Source organism: Botryllus schlosseri, chromosome 14 (assembly GCF_051294905.1).
Source record: "Botryllus schlosseri isolate E-star chromosome 14, Bs_hap1, whole genome shotgun sequence".
Lineage (NCBI taxonomy): Eukaryota > Metazoa > Chordata > Ascidiacea > Stolidobranchia > Styelidae > Botryllus > Botryllus schlosseri.
In genome coordinates, this window is record NC_137249.1 from 17,173,702 (window position 1) to 17,193,918 (window position 20,217).

General features: G+C 40.7%; 2 protein-coding genes and 1 long non-coding RNA gene across 4 annotated transcripts in view; 1 reads left to right on the forward strand and 2 right to left on the reverse strand.

Annotated features, from left to right (window-relative positions):
• Positions 1-20,217, reverse strand: part of LOC145456454 (uncharacterized) — a 156,421-nt gene that overhangs the window by 72,510 nt on the left and 63,694 nt on the right. The gene's annotated exons all lie outside the window — the stretch shown is intronic.
• LOC145456418 (pre-rRNA-processing protein TSR1 homolog) overlaps positions 1-20,217 on the reverse strand; it is a 157,222-nt gene that overhangs the window by 67,083 nt on the left and 69,922 nt on the right. The gene's annotated exons all lie outside the window — the stretch shown is intronic.
• The window catches only part of LOC145456303 (uncharacterized), a 63,774-nt gene continuing 44,298 nt past the window's right edge, over positions 742-20,217 (forward strand). Inside the window, exon 1 of one of the 2 annotated variants that reach the window (XM_080334382.1) lies at positions 742-985. In XM_080334382.1, coding sequence (XP_080190508.1) covers positions 916-985 — 70 coding nt within the window. In that variant the 5' untranslated portion in view covers positions 742-915. Of the gene's footprint in view, positions 986-19,280; positions 19,765-20,217 lie in introns of those variants that run through there. The other variant, XM_080334381.1, reaches the window with a different exon arrangement.

Consider the following 20,217-nt stretch of genomic DNA (forward strand, 5'->3'; position numbering starts at 1 on the left):
CATTGATTGTAATAAGTCAGCATTGGGCTAAGGATATAATGCATCAATATATATATAATATATTCATGTCATAAGTCGACGGTAAATAGGATAGATGCTTTTCTGTTATCAAATTATAACATATATCGCTCACTCAAGACTCCAACAACCCTTGTAGGACCTATTCTATTCTGTAGAAATACATAACTAAATATTTCCTCATTCGGAACCTGTAGCACTGTTCTGGGCACAATTATCCTAGCCTATTCAAGGGGCACAAGGTGCTCTTGCAGGGCTGCATAATCAATTTATACATTTTCAATTTTGTTCCATCATGTTTGTATTGAGAACAACGCAAAATCGTGGTTTTGAAGCTATCGCATGCTCTCTTCCAGTACTCTTAGATATATGCATTTAACTTTCTAACATAATCATATGGACATGAATGAATGGATAGGTCAACTTGAGAGATCGTCGTGACATTTTATGAGAAAGTCCTGGTAAGCAGAACAGATCCAAGCAAAAACAATAGTCATAAAACCTAACAAGTCAGACATTCAAAAGCCTAATGTACAGCAGCGCAGATAGCTGTGGTCCACTGCCTGTCAACATCTTGCAATATGGATATTCTGAGTTCATATTCAACATAACCTGATGATGAATTATTGAATGAATTGGTCACTGCTACCCAAGTAGAATAATGGTAGAAAATTATAAGTAGTAAACAAAAGCTTTTGGAACATGAAGTGCCTGAAACATATTTTTAATTAGATTTGATTCTTCGGTTCAGGCTCTTGTTCAGCTTCGTCAAATTTTCCATCTCCTCGTTTTTCTCAGACAATTCTTTTCGCAGTTCTGATATCTGCTGCGCGTGTTTCTTCTTTATATCGGCGACGGCGTTATTCTCCGCTGATGTCAACTCTGTGATCGCCGCTGATGTCAACTCTTAGATCGTTGTTTCGTGGAGTTTACGAGACACATCGGCCGCATATAGGTCCAATTTCAAGTGAGTCACCATCTTCTCCAATTCTTGATTGCGCGCTTCGAGTTTAGCTCCTTCGGTAAACGACGTCGGGTCTTTTGACAAGGCCAACTTCAACTGATCTTCAACCAAACTCTTGGTTTTAACCAATTGTTTGTACTTTTTTGTTATTCCCTCCAGTTGCCGCTCAGATTTTTGAAACGTCTTTGTTACATTATTGGTATTAATAATCTTTTGTTTTAGCGCAAGGACATTGGATAACATCATTTCACAGGAGGAACACCAGTTATTACTAGCTACAGCATTCTGACTGCATGCTGAAGATCCTGCCGCCAATGGGGGCTCGGAGTCTTGGACCCCAATAATGCGTTCCCATTCTTCCATCGTAATCCGAAGTACAATAACAGAACAATATGTAACTGCTAAGGATCAGCCTCTCTTCATAACCACAACAACAACCGACCACGAAGTTCCTAGATGTGCAATGTATAGATTAGAATGAGTATCAGTACTCACCATTTTTTCTTGGAAATTATGTACCTATGCATTGCCATACATTTTTCGTAAAATATTATGCATTTTGACCTGAAGCCTATCTAGAACTCCCTTATGAAGATCTGTTATTTTACGTTTTTATGAACACTGTATCATTTATTGACTTGAAAGGGGTTTTGTAATAAATTTTACGCCATTTCAGCCTACAGTGGTCGTCTCTTAGCCATATTACGATGACATATATCACATGCAACCAGTGGCGGCTCGTGACAATATCGGGTGGTGGGGCAAGGGCTGCAAGCGACTTTTTATCAAGATGACGTCACAATGGCGTTTTCCAACGTAAACAAGTAACTTAATGATGGTACGGTAACATGAATTTCCCGGCAACAGTGATTTTAACATATGTGCCACGAGAGGTCCGCTGGTGAGCTGTGACTTGAAGTGTGGTAACTGCGTAAACGGCGTACGGAACAAAGATTCAACACGGTTCATGTTCGCATTAGACCTGACTAATTATCTGCAGAAATGGAAATGACTATAACTCGAGAGATAGCGTAAGCCTAATTGGAAAGGTCAACGAATTCGGACAGATACGCAATTGTTATCTCATAGATTGGGCCTGTCCTATTGAATCCAAAACATCATTCTAAAGAACTCGGAAATTTGGTCTCGGTAGTCGGTACAGCATAAGAGATTTTGATCTTGAAACTGGAGACTGTAACACGACACATACGTTTTTATTACTGTCTTATAGGTCTGCTGCGAAATCGCCTTTGGAAATTTATTACCGAATAAATACGTGGATGAAAGCCTTAAACTTGGTACACTGTTACATGACATTATCGAGAAGTGGCCTCATGGCCCTTTTCGGTATGGTACACTGTCAAAATTAATGCGAACAGACCAACACCGAATTCTGCGTAAAATTTACTGAGGAATAGGCTGATCAAGTGATCAGCTGTTAGCCGCCATCGAAAACCAAATAACTATCGCGCTTGACAGGGGGTTGTAAGCAGCCAAATAACTATCGCGCTTGACAGGGGGTTGTAAGCAAAGGGCTTGAAGACCACAATTTCACGGTGAAATTGACATTGGAGAATATAATATCAAAGTAAATATTTGAATGCAAACTGAGAATGATATCATCATCTCAGTTAACGTTACCGCAGATACACCGGCTTTTGGGTGAAATCCGCAATGTGTTGTAGGCTAAAGTGTCATATCGGAGCACATCTTTACCATACTCGACCTTGATAACGAAATTACTGCCCTAATCATTGAGTGTCAACCTTGAGACTTGGCACAGCGTTCGATACTAAAATCAAGACATACCGTGCAAAAGCTTATGACGGATCTAGGTAAGGAGCATCGTTAAAATCAATAGAGACCAATACCGGCTTTGCGTATAATCTGTTAGCGATAAATGACGAGTCAGCTCTCACTCGAATTAGGAAACGAAATTACCACTAACACAGTTCAGTGACAAACTTAAAACTTGGTACAGCGTTCGATACTAACATTAAGACTTACCGTGCCAAATGTCATAACCGATCTCAGTATTGAACATCGTCAAAACCAATGGATACCATTACCGGCTTTCGAGTAAAATCTGTTTGCGATACATGACGGATCAGCACACACTCAACTTCCGATCTCAGTATTGAACATCGTCAAAACCAATGGATACCATTACCGGCTTTTGAGTAAAATCTGTTTGCGATACATGACGGATCAGCACACACTCAACTTCGGAAACGGAATTACTACCCTAAACTTTAAGTAGAAACCCTGAAACTTGGGGCAGTGTTAAATACCACCATCACGACATGACATAACAAGTTTCAAGAGTTTTCATGGTGTGAAACCCCATTAAAATCGACCTATACCAGCAAAGGTCGACTAAACGCATATGACGGTAACCGAGTTTAGCTATAGATACGATTGTTACATCACACCTTAAGGGCACAGAGCTATCGTGCCCCGGTTGCTCGGTAATTTTATGAATAGGAGAGAGTAAATCACCGTTTCTTTATTGGGCGCGGCTTTGAGAGAATAGATAGTGAAAGCTTGTTATGAGCGCTACCGGGGCAAGCCCCGGCTATGCATTCGCAAAGCGAAAACACAGAAGAGAATTCGATTTTCGCAGAGACTTCGCTATATATGGGCGTTTACAAGCGAAAGGACAAGAAGTATGCGATTTTCGCTGTGATTTCGGTTTATATAGATAGGTGTGCGTCTATACATGGTAAAGAATTGTTATTTAACAGAATTTTAGGTGGGGCAATGCCCCAGTTGCCCTATAGGACGAGCCGCCACTGATGCAACTGACGTAGGACATTAGAGCTGTAGGAGGACTTGCATGTGATAGAATTGGCGTATACCGTTGAAAAGTACGACTTCCCTGAGTAGTATTGAGTCTTTTTAATTAAGCAGATGCATTTCGCCATTGCACAGTATCTGAGTATAGATAACTAACATACGGTCGGTTAGCTATCTCTAATCTGAGCATGTGACAATGAAGCATGCAACTCTAAAAGCAAAACTGAACCTCAGCCACATGCTCACATCGCCAAGAACTGTATTCTGCATATATCGGAGGGTCAAAAATATGAAAGATTTTCTTACTAATTAAACTGGAAACTTTCATATCTACTATATTGAGTGCAAGATCGCCTAATAATTCTCCAGAAGATATAGCATTCGACCATTAACAGAGCAAGATGGGAAGTTTTTGCCCAACCGCATCTCCTTAACATCACATGCGCATGTATGCGATTTTCTGATCTATAGTATTACCAGCAGACATGGGGTGATTACTTTGTGAATGTAATCGATTGCGATTACGATTACTTCTGAATGACACGATTACGATTACGATTACGATTACAGCAAAATCAGGAAGTAGTCGATTACGATTACGATTACATTGGAAAAGTAATCACGATTACTCACGATTACATTTATTTTGCATTTTACAAGTTATATTGGAAGACAATATATGGATTGCGCTGAAAAGACCTAATGAGATGAAAACTTTTTAAAAAAAAGATGCGACATTTGGTTGTTACGTCATAAAGTACCCATTGCCCATTTTATACTGGACGATTTATCGCACCTAACGATTTGCATTCTTGCCAGGTCCACAACTGCCGCACCCCAAATTTCCTAATAGGGTGGGGAGCGAGCTCGGAGCGGACTCAAAAGTATTTCGTAAACCAACACAAATTATGGACTATTTTCGAGAGATTTCATGAACTTGGAAATTGTCTACGAGCATTGCGATTTAAATATTTCTAGATAGCTTGATTTTGAAACGTCTACGTCTCCTCATGAAAAAAGCATGCATCATTTATAGTAACAGGCATTTAGGTGCCAGTCAATTTCGCGCCACGACACACCAAAATACATATGCAGTTTCGGCCAACATGCGAATCCACGAAGTGTGCTACTAATGAAAGACATTGGCCGAAACTTGGGGTATGCGTTTATTGTCAATAGCCGCGCTGGATGGGCGTGACTAATAGTCCGGTCCTTCCAATCTAAGCCCCCAATGCAAATGCCACCCGGGCACCCACAGAGCATTAAAGACATGGCAATTCTTGCGTGCGTCTCACGCAAGTATTTCTTTTAGTCTGCTACGTTTTGACCACAACAATATCTTTCAATTATACAACAGACCGGAGGTCACGAATTAACAACATACCCTAAAGTAATTATTACAAGATACCAGATGTTATAATTATGAATTACGTGCTCCCAGCTCTTCAGGTAAATCTGACCATCGGGGGCTGAGAGAGGGTTAAAAATGAATAGTAATATAATGCAATTACCAATATTATTGACGAAACTAAATCTTCAACTTGAAAATTAACTACCCTATAGGGGCCCAAGACCAACGTTTGGAGTGGGGGACGATTTGCTGTTTTTGTCCTGATTCTAACTACAAGCCACGCTAACATTGTATATAAGCCGATGGCTATGGCGGTAGGTCCAAATGTTGAGTACAGAATTGTGAAATAACGGCACCCGTTTCAAGCAGATTCATATCAGAATAAGGGAAAGTGAACATAAAATTCTGCCTTCAACTTAATACAGATAATGTATTGCAAGCGGCCATCACGAGAAACGGCTCGGTTGTGACAAAAATCAGCAGCTGTTGATTTTTAATGCTTCGTCGTGGAAACCGTACTGTTTTATTTGACGAGTAGGCTACAAAATTTCAAACCTTTGTCCGGTGTACGTTCGTGATACTTAGGCCTACTGCTCGCTAAGCAGCAACGGTCAAACTGCGTTTAACTAAGCATAACCATACATCAATACAAAAGTTACTATTTTAAACTGGGCAGAGTAGTGATTAATTATCCTGCTGCGAGGTAGTGGTTTCTGGAATGTATTGATAACCTGATATACAGCACGATGAGTGTTCTTACAATCACACTAATGTACATCGAATATCTATTCACTATGTGTGGATAGCTGGATACTTCTTACACAATGACGAGCAAAGCTAATAGGCCATTTCTGACGTAATAATGAGCAGTGGCATTTGAAAATCTGACGCTTGTGCTATGACTAACTGGTATAATACCTCTTCCTTGTTCACGAATGTTCAGTTTATGTCATAGTCCTGTTCAAATAAAAAGTAATCGTTCTTTCACAAAGAAATCGATTAAATATGGGAAGTAGTCGATTACGATTACGATTACTTCTGAATTTTCTCGAATGTAATCGATTGCGATTACGATTACTTGAAAATGCTGTAATCGTCGTAATCGATTACGATTACTAATCGCGATTACCCCATGTCTGATTACCAGTAGCGTAGCCTACCTCGGAACACGTGAATATATCGCTGATTTCGACATAATGCGTTATACACGCAAGACGTGGTCTGCGATGGCTGACCTACTAGGAGTATTGGGAGTGTGTGAGCATGTGTCCAGTGAATTGGCCGCAAGCAGTGGCGTAGAAGCCACTTGGTGGTTTTGGCTCTGCGCCAGGGGCGGCAGGCTCCAAGGGGGCGGAAAATCAGGCTGCATAGTAAGAGAGAGAGAGAGATGGTATTTTTTCGCCTGCACCGTCGAGATGCTTTGACGACGGAGATGCGATACAGACTTTATAGTATGGTCATCCAGTCTGCACCCCCGTTTTCTTTCTCCTCCGTGATTGCTGAGCGCCTAGCGGGATAACCGCGGATACTAGTTTTCGAGTCTTTGGTCTGACCCGGCCTAGTGTCGAACCCACGACCTACCGATCAAGAAGCCGGACGCATCACCATTACACTATCTCGCTCGGGACAGTATACACAGCCGGCTAAAAAAAGCGTAATTGGTAGTCCTAGCTGGCGTCCCGTGAGTTAAAATTTAATCAAACAGGTCTCGATCGAAAGCTAGTGTCGGCCTGATTCCCAAAACACGAATTAATATGTTAATATTGCGATGGAACCACTCTGAAATAGCCGTCAAGGCCGATTGTTGTCGTAAACTGACTATTGCGTTGAATAACTGACTGAATAACTGACTGAAGCTTTATTAAAGCAAAGGTAACCAATGTGGATTTAAGCAACATAGAACACGACTGACAGCAGAACAGAAGAGAATGGAATGACACGGCAAGGATAAGGCAACACTGTACTGTACAACGTAACTAATCAGATGAAAGTAATTATTGCCTAATTGCGGATCACCACAGTTGTTGAAGAAGATAGACGATGAATGTTTCAAGCTTCGGACAGATTCAAACGTGGAGCTGAAAATAGGTTTACCGGCATACACCAACTAAATGATATGTTCGGATTTTTGAATTCCCACCCGCTGCTACAAAGTGAAAATCACAATTTATTCACCAGCGCTTTTAGAAGCACTTATGACGACGAGGTGGACTTTTTGGAGTTAGCTGCGAAAAATCTCATGCCATACCTTCGAATTAGGGATACTATGAATCAGAAGATTGCTAGCTTTTCGTACAAACCAATATGAGGCCTCTAGGACGAACACAAATTACGATATGATCATATATGAAGTTGTTCAACTTGAGATTTTAAAAGGATTAAGAGGCTGGTGCAGGGCATTGAAATCACGTTTGATCGTAGTGCAACAGCGTTTGATGTTTTACAGTGGTTAGTTAATGCAAAGCTACTTGATTCGACACCATATTTATGTTCGTGTCTGAAACTTTATCTGACCATCAGTGTTTCAATTGCGAGCTGTGTGAGGAGCTGCTCAAAGTTCAAACTGATTAAGTCTTGTTTACGTTCTACCATGAATGATGATCGGCTATAAGCTCTATCCATTCTGTCAATAGAAAGAGACTATACGTTCAAAAACTTGAATTTGAGGATATGCCTATTATCGCTGATTTTGCTTTGAGGCGGCCATTGATTTTCTATTTGCACAATACATTCGTTATAGCTAGGCTTACCATACGTCCCGTTTTAGGCGGGATTGTCCCGCTTTTTAACTTATTGTCCCGGCGTCCCGACCAGTCAGCCAAACGTCCCGCTTTTTAAGGCCGTAAGGTACTGCTGAACTAACAAAATTTTCCCATTTTTTTTTTGCAGAATCCTAAAGTATGAAACTAGTTCTTTTCAAAAATGTATTGCTTTTGTCTGATTTCGAATTAGAAATATGTTAAAATACGATTTGAAATCAACCATTCTCGTAGAAATTCACCCCCCATATAAGTTCATTTATTTAAACTCACTCAAAATTGTTTTAATTCCTCTGCCGTAAGAATTACCGGTATTTGCTACAGAAAAGGAGAGGCTAATACGCCCTGCCTACATCTTTACCACCCCTGACGACGTGAGATGCTATGGTAGAGTTGGTTTGGACTGAGTCATATTCATGCTACTATATTATTACCCTCTGCTTATACTATAAATTATTTTGTTAATCTTATTTCCTTATTATGACTTTACCTTTATTTATACTTTATCTTCCCATAAGAACTCTTTATCCTATATACTCCCAGATTTTATGTTACATAATATCTACTCAAAACACCCATGCTTTGAATTCTTGTCGGTAGGGCCAAGCCCGCCTATGAGAGCTTACGGATGAAGATCCTTTGGCTAAAACACCAGAATGTCTTGTTCACTACATTCCTACCAATATATATATCTTGAATGTATATATTATATCATGTCTTAAATCTGAACAAGATCCACTGCGGAAAGTCTGTACTACGCCCTTACGGGCGTAGCTATAAGTTTTTCTCGCTATGCTTGCTGCCTTCGGCAGCTTAATATTGTAAAATTCTGATCTGGGCCACGGAACATTTTCAAATTGGAGGCGGAGTCGCCCAGAAGTTGCATCGATTACCCCATAGTGTGGGCTCAAAATCATTGTTTATTTGGGCGGGAGGGGGCTAAAACATGTGCTTTCGGTCCCGGTTACACAACACACAGCCACATACTCCTGAACCGGACCGTGAAAACCTCGGGTCTATGAGCAAAGCGTTGCTAGTGGGACCTCATAATCCAATTTGAAATCCACTAGTGGGCGCTAAAAGTGTCCCGAATTTGGGTTGCTGAAACATGGTAACCCTAGTTATAGCTATTTCTTGTCTTTATTATTTTTGGCCTTATTAACGTTGCGACGGTGAGACTGAGACCAGGCATTTTAACCGAGGAGCCAGGGGAGGCAGCACATGCTGCTATACGCCAGTGGCCGCAAGAATAGGGTATGCGTGGATTCACCTCATGTTATATGATGGGGTAAATCTCCGTACGATAACGCCTGGTGTTGATGTAAAATGACCAGCGACCACTGTAGTCGAAACACCATGAATACTAAAACAGCAACGACAATATCCATCATACTTGTCACAGACACGGGCAGAGTTGGGATATAAAGTTATAAAGTAAAATGGTGGTGCACTAGACACAATACATCTCGACGAACACCTTGCACTTTCCTGTAGTCTACCATAGAATGACGCTAGCGTGCATGAGGTCATGACATTCTAGCACGTATGCATGGGTGGTCAGCTGATGTCGCTATATACATGCTGTTTAATAAATTCACAAACACATGGCGCGTCTTTATCAAGTATTTTTATTGATAATTTGTTTTATACTAATAAAGTTACTCCACGATGAATACTCATTCAAATTGCTGCGTACATGCCGCGCTATGCCACGAATGTCTTTATAGGCTTACTGACCGCTTTCTGTGATTGAGCGCATTTGTCCTACGTTTTGGAGGCGGCGTGGCGCGAAGGTTGTCTCGTGGCCGTGAGTCGGTTGTCGTGTGATATTGATGGGGAGTGGTGCTTAGCTCTGTTATCATCGTGTTGGCGGTGGTAGATATGTTTACCGACGAGGAAAAGGGATATGTACTTCTAGCATACTATCTTGGAAGTAAAAAACTACTGAGCTGCATAGGTGGGTATTGATTGATGTTTTTGAGTCGTCAGGTCTGAGATACACGCGTGGTCGAGTGGGGTACGGTACCAAACCATGCTACCACGCATGCGTGTTCGGTCAATAGCCTATATGTTTTGGCGATGTGTTGTAGGAATGTCGATCCGTACCAGGGGTAGCATAATCTTCATTGTCCCATATTATAAAATGCGAAACTACGCAGTCTCCCTTGTTGACTTTGACCATTAGATTAAAAAAATATAGCCAACGACTAGATAAGCATGATCATCCTTGTTTAGAATTCATCACATAAAATTAATACTAAATTGATCTTCAGTGGTCTGCTGGTCATGTGTCTTATTGACATTACAAAATGCTATATTCAACTCAGCTGTGTTTCAGTATATTTTAATCTGCACGATATCCAGTATTATTGTTCCTGCACCCCTATATTTGCACATTTAGGGTCTTCACCAGTAATTTTTAAACCTTAACAGACCTGGCGAACACTCTAATCTGCAAGCCTTCGGCGAATCCCTAATTTTAACCGAAAAGAAGCCACCATTACAGATCTAATATAGACTACGGTATGACTAGAAACTACCATCATATTGGTCATTCAAAATGTAACAGTGCGATACGAATCGCAAATGAGCTAATATACGTTTAAGATAGAACTGGCATTTTAAAATGACAGATTTCACTATTGACCCCAACCTCCCCTGCGTACACCACTGCACACGATGTACCGTCACACTAATCACTCCTACTTGGAATTTGTGCTCTTGTCTATGTGAGTAAATGAAGCTTTAGTACCGTAACACACAACATTCTGTATTAGGCCTGCACCTTACATATTCAATTTGCCAGCTCTGTATGATAAAAGGATGATCCCATCTGAAACTTATTTCCTTCCCGTACCCACAGTTTGAATCTGACAATCATATTATCTTGCATAACCAAACAATTAATAATTATTAGCCTATAATATATGAAAACTATTATTGTTTCAAAAATTGTAGCACAGCGAGTCCGTAGTACATTAAACATGATCAACTATCTGCCACTCGTTAGTTGATGAACTTGTGATGCATATTTCGTTGCAATTAACCATAACTGTTTGGGATAGGCTTGGAGAAGGGGAACAAATATTCGGTTCTACACTTTTAAAGAAGAGTTTGTGTTTGATCTATGGTAGCAATTGACGGAGGTGTGTTTAGGGGGAGGAGCAAAACTCACACAGTCTTCAATCCCATCTCAGAAGTCATGCTCTGTCATGTTTACATAGAGTATACCTCTGAACGATAGATTTTCTTCGAAGTACGGTATTCCATGATTCAACTAATACGTTTTAGGTGCCAATATATTTTAATGAAATTATGAAATAAATTGTTAAGAGTGCTAATAATGGTGCAACATTCCAGATTGTTGTCACCTCGTAAACCTTTTTGACCGATGGGCTACACGAGGGTTACTAATTATTGTTGATTTGTTCAATCATCGTCTGGCTTTTAAGAAATCAATAAGGCAATTTGGCTGTGGAATGGGCAAGTGTAATGACCTTTTTTTAGCCATAATTACCGGCGATCACAAAACTTTTCTGTTTGTCTTTCTGCTTACAACGCGCCGAAATTGCTAGGATTAATGTTGTGAAAATTCACTGTGAGCCTATTTAATAGTCTCGCCAATTGTTCAAAGATACCGTAATGAAAGAGTTTAGTTGATGATATTGATACTTGCATATATTGCACATACGTGATCATATTTATGTTGGAAGTGATGTATTCTCGTAAATTAAAGGCATGTAATCAGACAACAGAAGCTGTAATCATGCCACACTGGTCAAGACTATTCACGATACAATGGGCAGTGGCGCACGCAGGGGAGGTTGGGGTCGAAAGTCAAACCCATCCTTTCACAATATAAATTCTATCTCCAACATATATTACCTCATTTTGACTGACCAATATGATGCCTTTTTCTAGTCATAGCCTATATTAGATGTGCAATGGGGTAGTTTTTTTTCCGATAAAAATTTGGGATTCGTCGAAGGCTTGCAGATTAGAGTGTTCTCCAGGTCTGTTAAGGTATAAAAATTACTTGTGAAGACCCTAAATGTGCAAATATAGGGGTGCAGGAACAACAAGACTGGATATCGTGCAGATTGCAATAATGAAACGCAGCTTAGTTGGATACAGCATTTTGTAAGGTCAATATGACACATGACCAGCAGACCACTGAAGAAACTTTACTAGATCAATTTAGTATAAATTTTATGTGATCAGGGCCGTAACAGCACTTTGTGAGCCCCCCCACAAAAAAAACGTTGGTATTGGGCCCCCCGCAGGGTGATAAACCGGACTTTTGGGGGGCCGCCCAGACCCCCCTTGTTTACCCGCTCTTTGCCACTACTTGTCATTAATATTGGGTGTCCATTTAGTGGGCCTTCCACTCTCGCCTAGACGCGCGAAAAATTTCAAGAATTCATAATTGAATCGGTAAGTATCGTCGGGGATTGCATATATATTGCTATCAATTTTTATCCCCTATCTCAGACCTGGGCAAAGTGCGGCCCGCGGGCCAAATGCGGCCCGCGAAGCTATTCTGTGCGGCCCGCCAAAGGTTTCTTCGAATTCAAAACATAAAACTTGCTTCTTGAATGACTAAAACCATAGGCTCAGATTCAAAATAAAGGCAATGTGGCAAAGTATGAGTAGCAATTGAAGTCACAAAAAATCACTCTTTCCATATAGTTTAGTTCAAACATTCCTAGCCGCAATTGTCACATTACGCGCTATACGGTATGTGTTCCAATTTGTTACGAATTATCGTAAGACAAGTCAATCAATGCTCGCGATTACTATGACTCTGTCATATCTATCACACATAAGAGATTAACGGGCATGCCAAAAAAGAAAGCCGAAAACTGAAATTCAACGGTATAGAATTTGGAGCACATAATATTCACATACTGGAGTCAGGGGTAAACCCATCCTTTCCATTTTTGCCGAGCATGTCGCCGAGATTAGAAAAATTAATTAAAGTCGTTCTTATTGATAAAAACACGAAACCCTCGGTCAAGAGATGGCGAAGTACAAAAAAACAGCAAGCTTCTCTCAACATATAAGCTATTTAAGCATGTATATAGCGACATCAACTGACCACCCATGCATACGTGCTAGAACACAGGGGTTCTCAAAGGGTGGGCCATGGTCCACTGGTGGGCCACAAGAGCATTTGAGGTGGGCCACAAAGCTATTTAGAAAACTTTGTAATTAATATAAGTTTAGTTATATTTGTTATGTTAATCGCTAAAAATATATTCATGTTATCTTAATATACGTAGCTTTTCATCCGACTCTGATGAGCCTTAATGGCTCGTATGGAGTCAGCATGTACAAGTCGAAAACGGGAGGAAGAAACGGCGGCTCTTTCCACTGACTATGACAACCTGGGGCTAACAGCAACTAAAATAATTTCGAGTATATAATAACTGCTGGAAGGTAAAGCTGAAGTAACCATGTATTCCGGCAGTGTCAAATGTATGCCTTTGAAAGAGGTGTGCAATAAACTGGGAATGAAGTGTAATTGATGTACAGATTTACTGTACTTAGGCAACTCGTATTATTGTAAGATAAAAATAGCCATAATTGCAAATTATTAGCAACTTCAGGTGGAGGTAAACTGCACCACCACAACCAATCGCAATGGATTGAGGATTTAGCGCATTAATCTTTGAAGTCGGTTTAAAATGTCCGCCTGGAAATCATTGTACCGAATGTAAGAGTCACGTGAAGTGATTTTATCATTGGATTGAATATTCTGACATCGCAACTTCAGTTGGTTTGGTACAAGACATGCACTGTACATTGTACAGCATGCATATCTTTCTCCACTTCTCTGTAGTACCCCATTCACCAATGAATTGTTTGAAGCGGACCCAGAATGATTATATTATTCCCCACAATAGTGGAACTATAAAATCCCAATCACACAGTGGATGCGTGGATTTGATCATTGCGTTTCGCGACGCGAATGGAGCAGCGGATGATCATAATATACACAGGAGTTTTAGCCTATGATCTACCAGGGCCGTATCTGCTGCACCCAAACCCTCAATAGCGGGAGCTCGAAGTGGCCCAACATTATTTCGTTAGTCGTTTTTTGGAGGATATATACTCGACTTGAAAATTTGCGTCGCGCTTGGCGCGATTTCACGAGCCGAGGGGTCTACATTTAAATATCATCAGTAAATTAAAGACGCAAATGCGCATATTTTACAGAAATAGGCATATCGGCGCCGTCGATTACCACGCATTGAACAGGTGGGCCACAGCCCATTTTCAAACCGGAAAATGGGCCACGGCCAAGAAAGGGCTGAGAACCCCTGTGCTGGAATGTCATGACCTCATGCACGCTATAGCGTCATTCTATGGTAGACTACAGGAAAGTGCAAGGTGTTCGTCGAGATGTATTGTGTCTAGTGCACTGCCATTGTACTTTATAACTTTATATCCCAACTCTGCCCGTGTCTGTGACAAGTATGACGGATATTCCTGTTGCTGTTTTAGTATTCATGGTGTTTCGACTACATTGGTCGTCAAAACAATAAGAATCTAAACTCGACCATATATCAAGAAACCAGAATACTTTGAAGAATGAGAATAAATCAAACGAAACAGAGACGGAGCGATAAGAGAGCTTAAGTAGCTAAATTAATATGCAACAATACTGTGCCGGTAGTAATTGCGATCATACTGAAAGATCTCGCGGGCCGCGGGTTGAGAACCCCTGCTCTAGATATACATAACTAAATATTTCCTCATTCGGAACCTGTAGCCTATTCAAGGGGCACAAGGTGCTCTTGCAGGGCTGCATAATCAATTTATACATTTTCAATTTTGTTCCATCATATTTGTATTGAATCGTGGTTTTGAAGCTATCGCATGCTCTCTTCCAGTACACTTAAATGAATTTAACTTTCTAACATAATCATATGGACATGAATGAATGGATATGTCAACTTGAGAGATCGTCGTGCAATTTTATGAGAAAGTCCTGGTAAGCAGAACCGATCCAAGCAAAAACAATAGTCATAAAACCTAACAAGTCTTGTTCAGCTTGTAAATATTTTCAACGCCTCGTTTTCCTCAGACAATTCTTTCAATTCTTTTCGCAGTTTCTTCGCTATATCGGCGACGGCGATATTCCCCATTGATGTCAACTCTTTGATCGTTCTTTCGTGGAGTTTAAGAGACTCCTTCAACTGATCTTCAACCAAACTCGTGCTTTCAACCAATTGTTTGTACATTTTTGTTTTTTCCTCCAGTCGCCGCTCAGATTCTTGACACATCTTTTCCAATATATTGGGATTAATAATCTTTTGTTCTAACGCAATTAAATCGGATAACATCTTTTCTTCAAATGCATATAAGTTTTTACAGAAGGAACACCAGTTATTACTAGCTGCAGCATTCTGACTGGATGCTGAAGATCCTGCCGCCAATGGGGGCTCGGAGTCTTGGCCCCCAATAATGCTTTCCCATTCTTCCATCGTAATCCGAAGTACAATAACAGAACAAAATGTAATTGCTAAGGATCAGCCTCTCTTCATAACCTAGATGAGCAATGTATGGATTAGAATGAGTATCAGTACTCACCATTTTTTCTTGAAAGTTATGTACCTATGCATTGCCATACATTTTTCGTAAAATATTATGCATTTTACCTGAAGCCTATCTGGAACTCCCTTATGAATATCTGTTATTTTACGCTTTTATGAACACTATCATTTATTGACTTGAAAGTGATTTTGTAATAAATTTTACGCCATTTCAGCCTACAGTGGTCGTCTCTTAGCCTTATTACGATGACATATATCACATGCAACTGATGTAGGACATTAGAGCTGTAGGAGGACTTGCATGTGATAGAATTGGCGTATACCGTTGAAAAGTACAACTTCCCTGAGGAGTATTCAGTTTTTTTTATTAAGCAGATGCATTTTGCCATTGCACAGTATCTGAGTATGGATAACTATTAACTAACATACGGTAGGTTAGCTATCTCTAATCTGAGCATGAGACAATGAAGCATGCAACTCTAAAAGCAAAACTGAACCTCAGCCACATGCTCACACCGATAAGAACTGTATTCTGTATATATCGGAGGGTCCAAAATATGACAGATTTGCTTACTAATTATACTGGAAACTTTCATATCTACTATATTGAGTGCAAGATCGCCTGATAATTCTCCAGAAGATATAGCATTCGACCATAAATAAAGCAAGATGGGAAGTTTTTGTCCAACCGCATCTCCTTAACATCACATGCGCATGTATGCGATTTTCTGATCTATAGTATTACCAGTAGCGTAGCCTACCTCGGAACACGTGAATATATCGCTGATTTCGACATAATGCGTTATACACGCAAGGCGTGGTCTGCGATGGTTGACCTACTAGGAGTATTGGGAGTGTGTGAGCATGTGTCCAGTGAATTGGCCGCAAGCAGTGGCGTAGAAGCCACTTGGTGGTTTTGGCTCTGCGCCAGGGGCGGCAGGCTCCAAGGGGGCGGAAAATCAGGCTGCATAGTAAGAGAGAGAGAGAGGTGGTATTTTTTCGCCTGCACCGTCGAGATGCTTTGACGACGGAGATGCGATACAGACTTAATAGTATGGTCATCCAGTCTGCACCCCCGTTTTCTTTCTCCTCCGTGATTGCTGAGCGCCTAGCGGGATAACCGCGGATACTAGTTTTCGAATCTTTGGTCTGACCCGGCCTAGTGTCGAACCCACGACCTACCGATCAAGAAGCCGGACGCATCACCATTACACTATCTCGCTCGGGACAGTATACACAGCCGGCTAAAAGAAGCGTAATTGGTAGTCCTAGCTGGCGTCCCGTGAGTTAAAATTTAATCAAACAGGTCTCGATCGAAAGCTAGTGTCGGCCTGATTCCCAAAACACGAATTAATATGTTAATATTGCGATGGAACCACTCTGAAATAGCCGTCAAGGCCGATTGTTGTCGTAAACTGACTATTGCGTTGAATAACTGACTGAATAACTGACTGAAGCTTTATTAAAGCAAAGGTAACCAATGTGGATTTAAGCAACATAGAACACGACTGACAGCAGAACAGAAGAGAATGGAATGACACGGCAAGGATAAGGCAACACTGTACTGTACAACGTAACTAATCAGATGAAAGTAATTATTGCCTAATTGCGGATCACCACAGTTGTTGAAGAAGATAGACGATGAATGTTTCAAGCTTCGGACAGATTCAAACGTGGAGCTGAAAATAGGTTTACCGGCATACACCAACTAAATGATATGTTCGGATTTTTGAATTCCCACCCGCTGCTGCAAAGTGAAAATCACAATTCATTCACCAGCGCTTTTAGAAGCACTTATGACGACGAGGTGGACTTTTTGGAGTTAGCTGCGAAATATCTCATGCCATACCTTCGAATTAGGGATACTATGAATCAGAAGATTGCTAGCTTTTCGTACAAACCAATATGAGGCCTCTAGGACGAACACAAATTACGATATGATCATATATGAAGTTGTTCAACTTGAGATTTTAAAAGGATTAAGAGGCTGGTACAGGGCATTGAAACCACGTTTGATCGTAGTGCAACAGCGTTTGATGTTTTACAGTGGTTAGTTAATGCAAAGCTACTTGATTCGACACCATATTTATGTTCGTGTCTGAAACTTTATCTGACCATCAGTGTTTCAATTGCGAGCTGTGTGAGGAGCTGCTCAAAGTTCAAACTGATTAAGTCTTGTTTACGTTCTACCATGAATGATGATCGGCTATAAGCTCTATCCATTCTGTCAATAGAAAGAGACTATACGTTCAAAAACTTGAATTTGAGGATATGCCTATTATCGCTGATTTTGCTTTGAGGCGGCCATTGATTTTCTATTTGCACAATACATTCGTTATAGCTAGGCTTACCATACGTCCCGTTTTAGGCGGGATTGTCCCGCTTTTTAACTTATTGTCCCGGCGTCCCGACCAGTCAGCCAAACGTCCCGCTTTTTAAGGCCGTAAGGTACTGCTGAACTAACAAAATTTTCCCATTTTTTTTTTGCAGAATCCTAAAGTATGAAACTAGTTCTTTTCAAAAATGTATTGCTTTTGTCTGATTTCGAATTAGAAATATGTTAAAATACGATTTGAAATCAACCATTCTCGTAGAAATTCACCCCCCATATAAGTTCATTTATTTAAACTCACTCAAAATTGTTTTAATTCCTCTGCCGTAAGAATTACCGGTATTTGCTACAGAAAAGGAGAGGCTAATACGCCCTGCCTACATCTTTACCACCCCTGACGACGTGAGATGCTATGGTAGAGTTGGTTTGGACTGAGTCATATTCATGCTACTATATTATTACCCTCTGCTTATACTATAAATTATTTTGTTAATCTTATTTCCTTATTATGACTTTACCTTTATTTATACTTTATCTTCCCATAAGAACTCTTTATCCTATATACTCCCAGATTTTATGTTACATAATATCTACTCAAAACACCCATGCTTTGAATTCTTGTCGGTAGGGCCAAGCCCGCCTATGAGAGCTTACGGATGAAGATCCTTTGGCTAAAACACCAGAATGTCTTGTTCACTACATTCCTACCAATATATATATCTTGAATGTATATATTATATCATGTCTTAAATCTGAACAAGATCCACTGCGGAAAGTCTGTACTACGCCCTTACGGGCGTAGCTATAAGTTTTTCTCGCTATGCTTGCTGCCTTCGGCAGCTTAATATTGTAAAATTCTGATCTGGGCCACGGAACATTTTCAAATTGGAGGCGGAGTCGCCCAGAAGTTGCATCGATTACCCCATAGTGTGGGCTCAAAATCATTGTTTATTTGGGCGGGAGGGGGCTAAAACATGTGCTTTCGGTCCCGGTTACACAACACACAGCCACATACTCCTGAACCGGACCGTGAAAACCTCGGGTCTATGAGCAAAGCGTTGCTAGTGGGACCTCATAATCCAATTTGAAATCCACTAGTGGGCGCTAAAAGTGTCCCGAATTTGGGTTGCTGAAACATGGTAACCCTAGTTATAGCTATTTCTTGTCTTTATTATTTTTGGCCTTATTAACGTTGCGACGGTGAGACTGAGACCAGGCATTTTAACCGAGGAGCCAGGGGAGGCAGCACATGCTGCTATACGCCAGTGGCCGCAAGAATAGGGTATGCGTGGATTCACCTCATGTTATATGATGGGGTAAATCTCCGTACGATAACGCCTGGTGTTGATGTAAAATGACCAGCGACCACTGTAGTCGAAACACCATGAATACTAAAACAGCAACGACAATATCCATCATACTTGTCACAGACACGGGCAGAGTTGGGATATAAAGTTATAAAGTAAAATGGTGGTGCACTAGACACAATACATCTCGACGAACACCTTGCACTTTCCTGTAGTCTACCATAGAATGACGCTAGCGTGCATGAGGTCATGACATTCTAGCACGTATGCATGGGTGGTCAGCTGATGTCGCTATATACATGCTGTTTAATAAATTCACAAACACATGGCGCGTCTTTATCAAGTATTTTTATTGATAATTTGTTTTATACTAATAAAGTTACTCCACGATGAATACTCATTCAAATTGCTGCGTACATGCCGCGCTATGCCACGAATGTCTTTATAGGCTTACTGACCGCTTTCTGTGATTGAGCGCATTTGTCCTACGTTTTGGAGGCGGCGTGGCGCGAAGGTTGTCTCGTGGCCGTGAGTCGGTTGTCGTGTGATATTGATGGGGAGTGGTGCTTAGCTCTGTTATCATCGTGTTGGCGGTGGTAGATATGTTTACCGACGAGGAAAAGGGATATGTACTTCTAGCATACTATCTTGGAAGTAAAAAACTACTGAGCTGCATAGGTGGGTATTGATTGATGTTTTTGAGTCGTCAGGTCTGAGATACACGCGTGGTCGAGTGGGGTACGGTACCAAACCATGCTACCACGCATGCGTGTTCGGTCAATAGCCTATATGTTTTGGCGATGTGTTGTAGGAATGTCGATCCGTACCAGGGGTAGCATAATCTTCATTGTCCCATATTATAAAATGCGAAACTACGCAGTCTCCCTTGTTGACTTTGACCATTAGATTAAAAAAATATAGCCAACGACTAGATAAGCATGATCATCCTTGTTTAGAATTCATCACATAAAATTAATACTAAATTGATCTTCAGTGGTCTGCTGGTCATGTGTCTTATTGACATTACAAAATGCTATATTCAACTCAGCTGTGTTTCAGTATATTTTAATCTGCACGATATCCAGTATTATTGTTCCTGCACCCCTATATTTGCACATTTAGGGTCTTCAC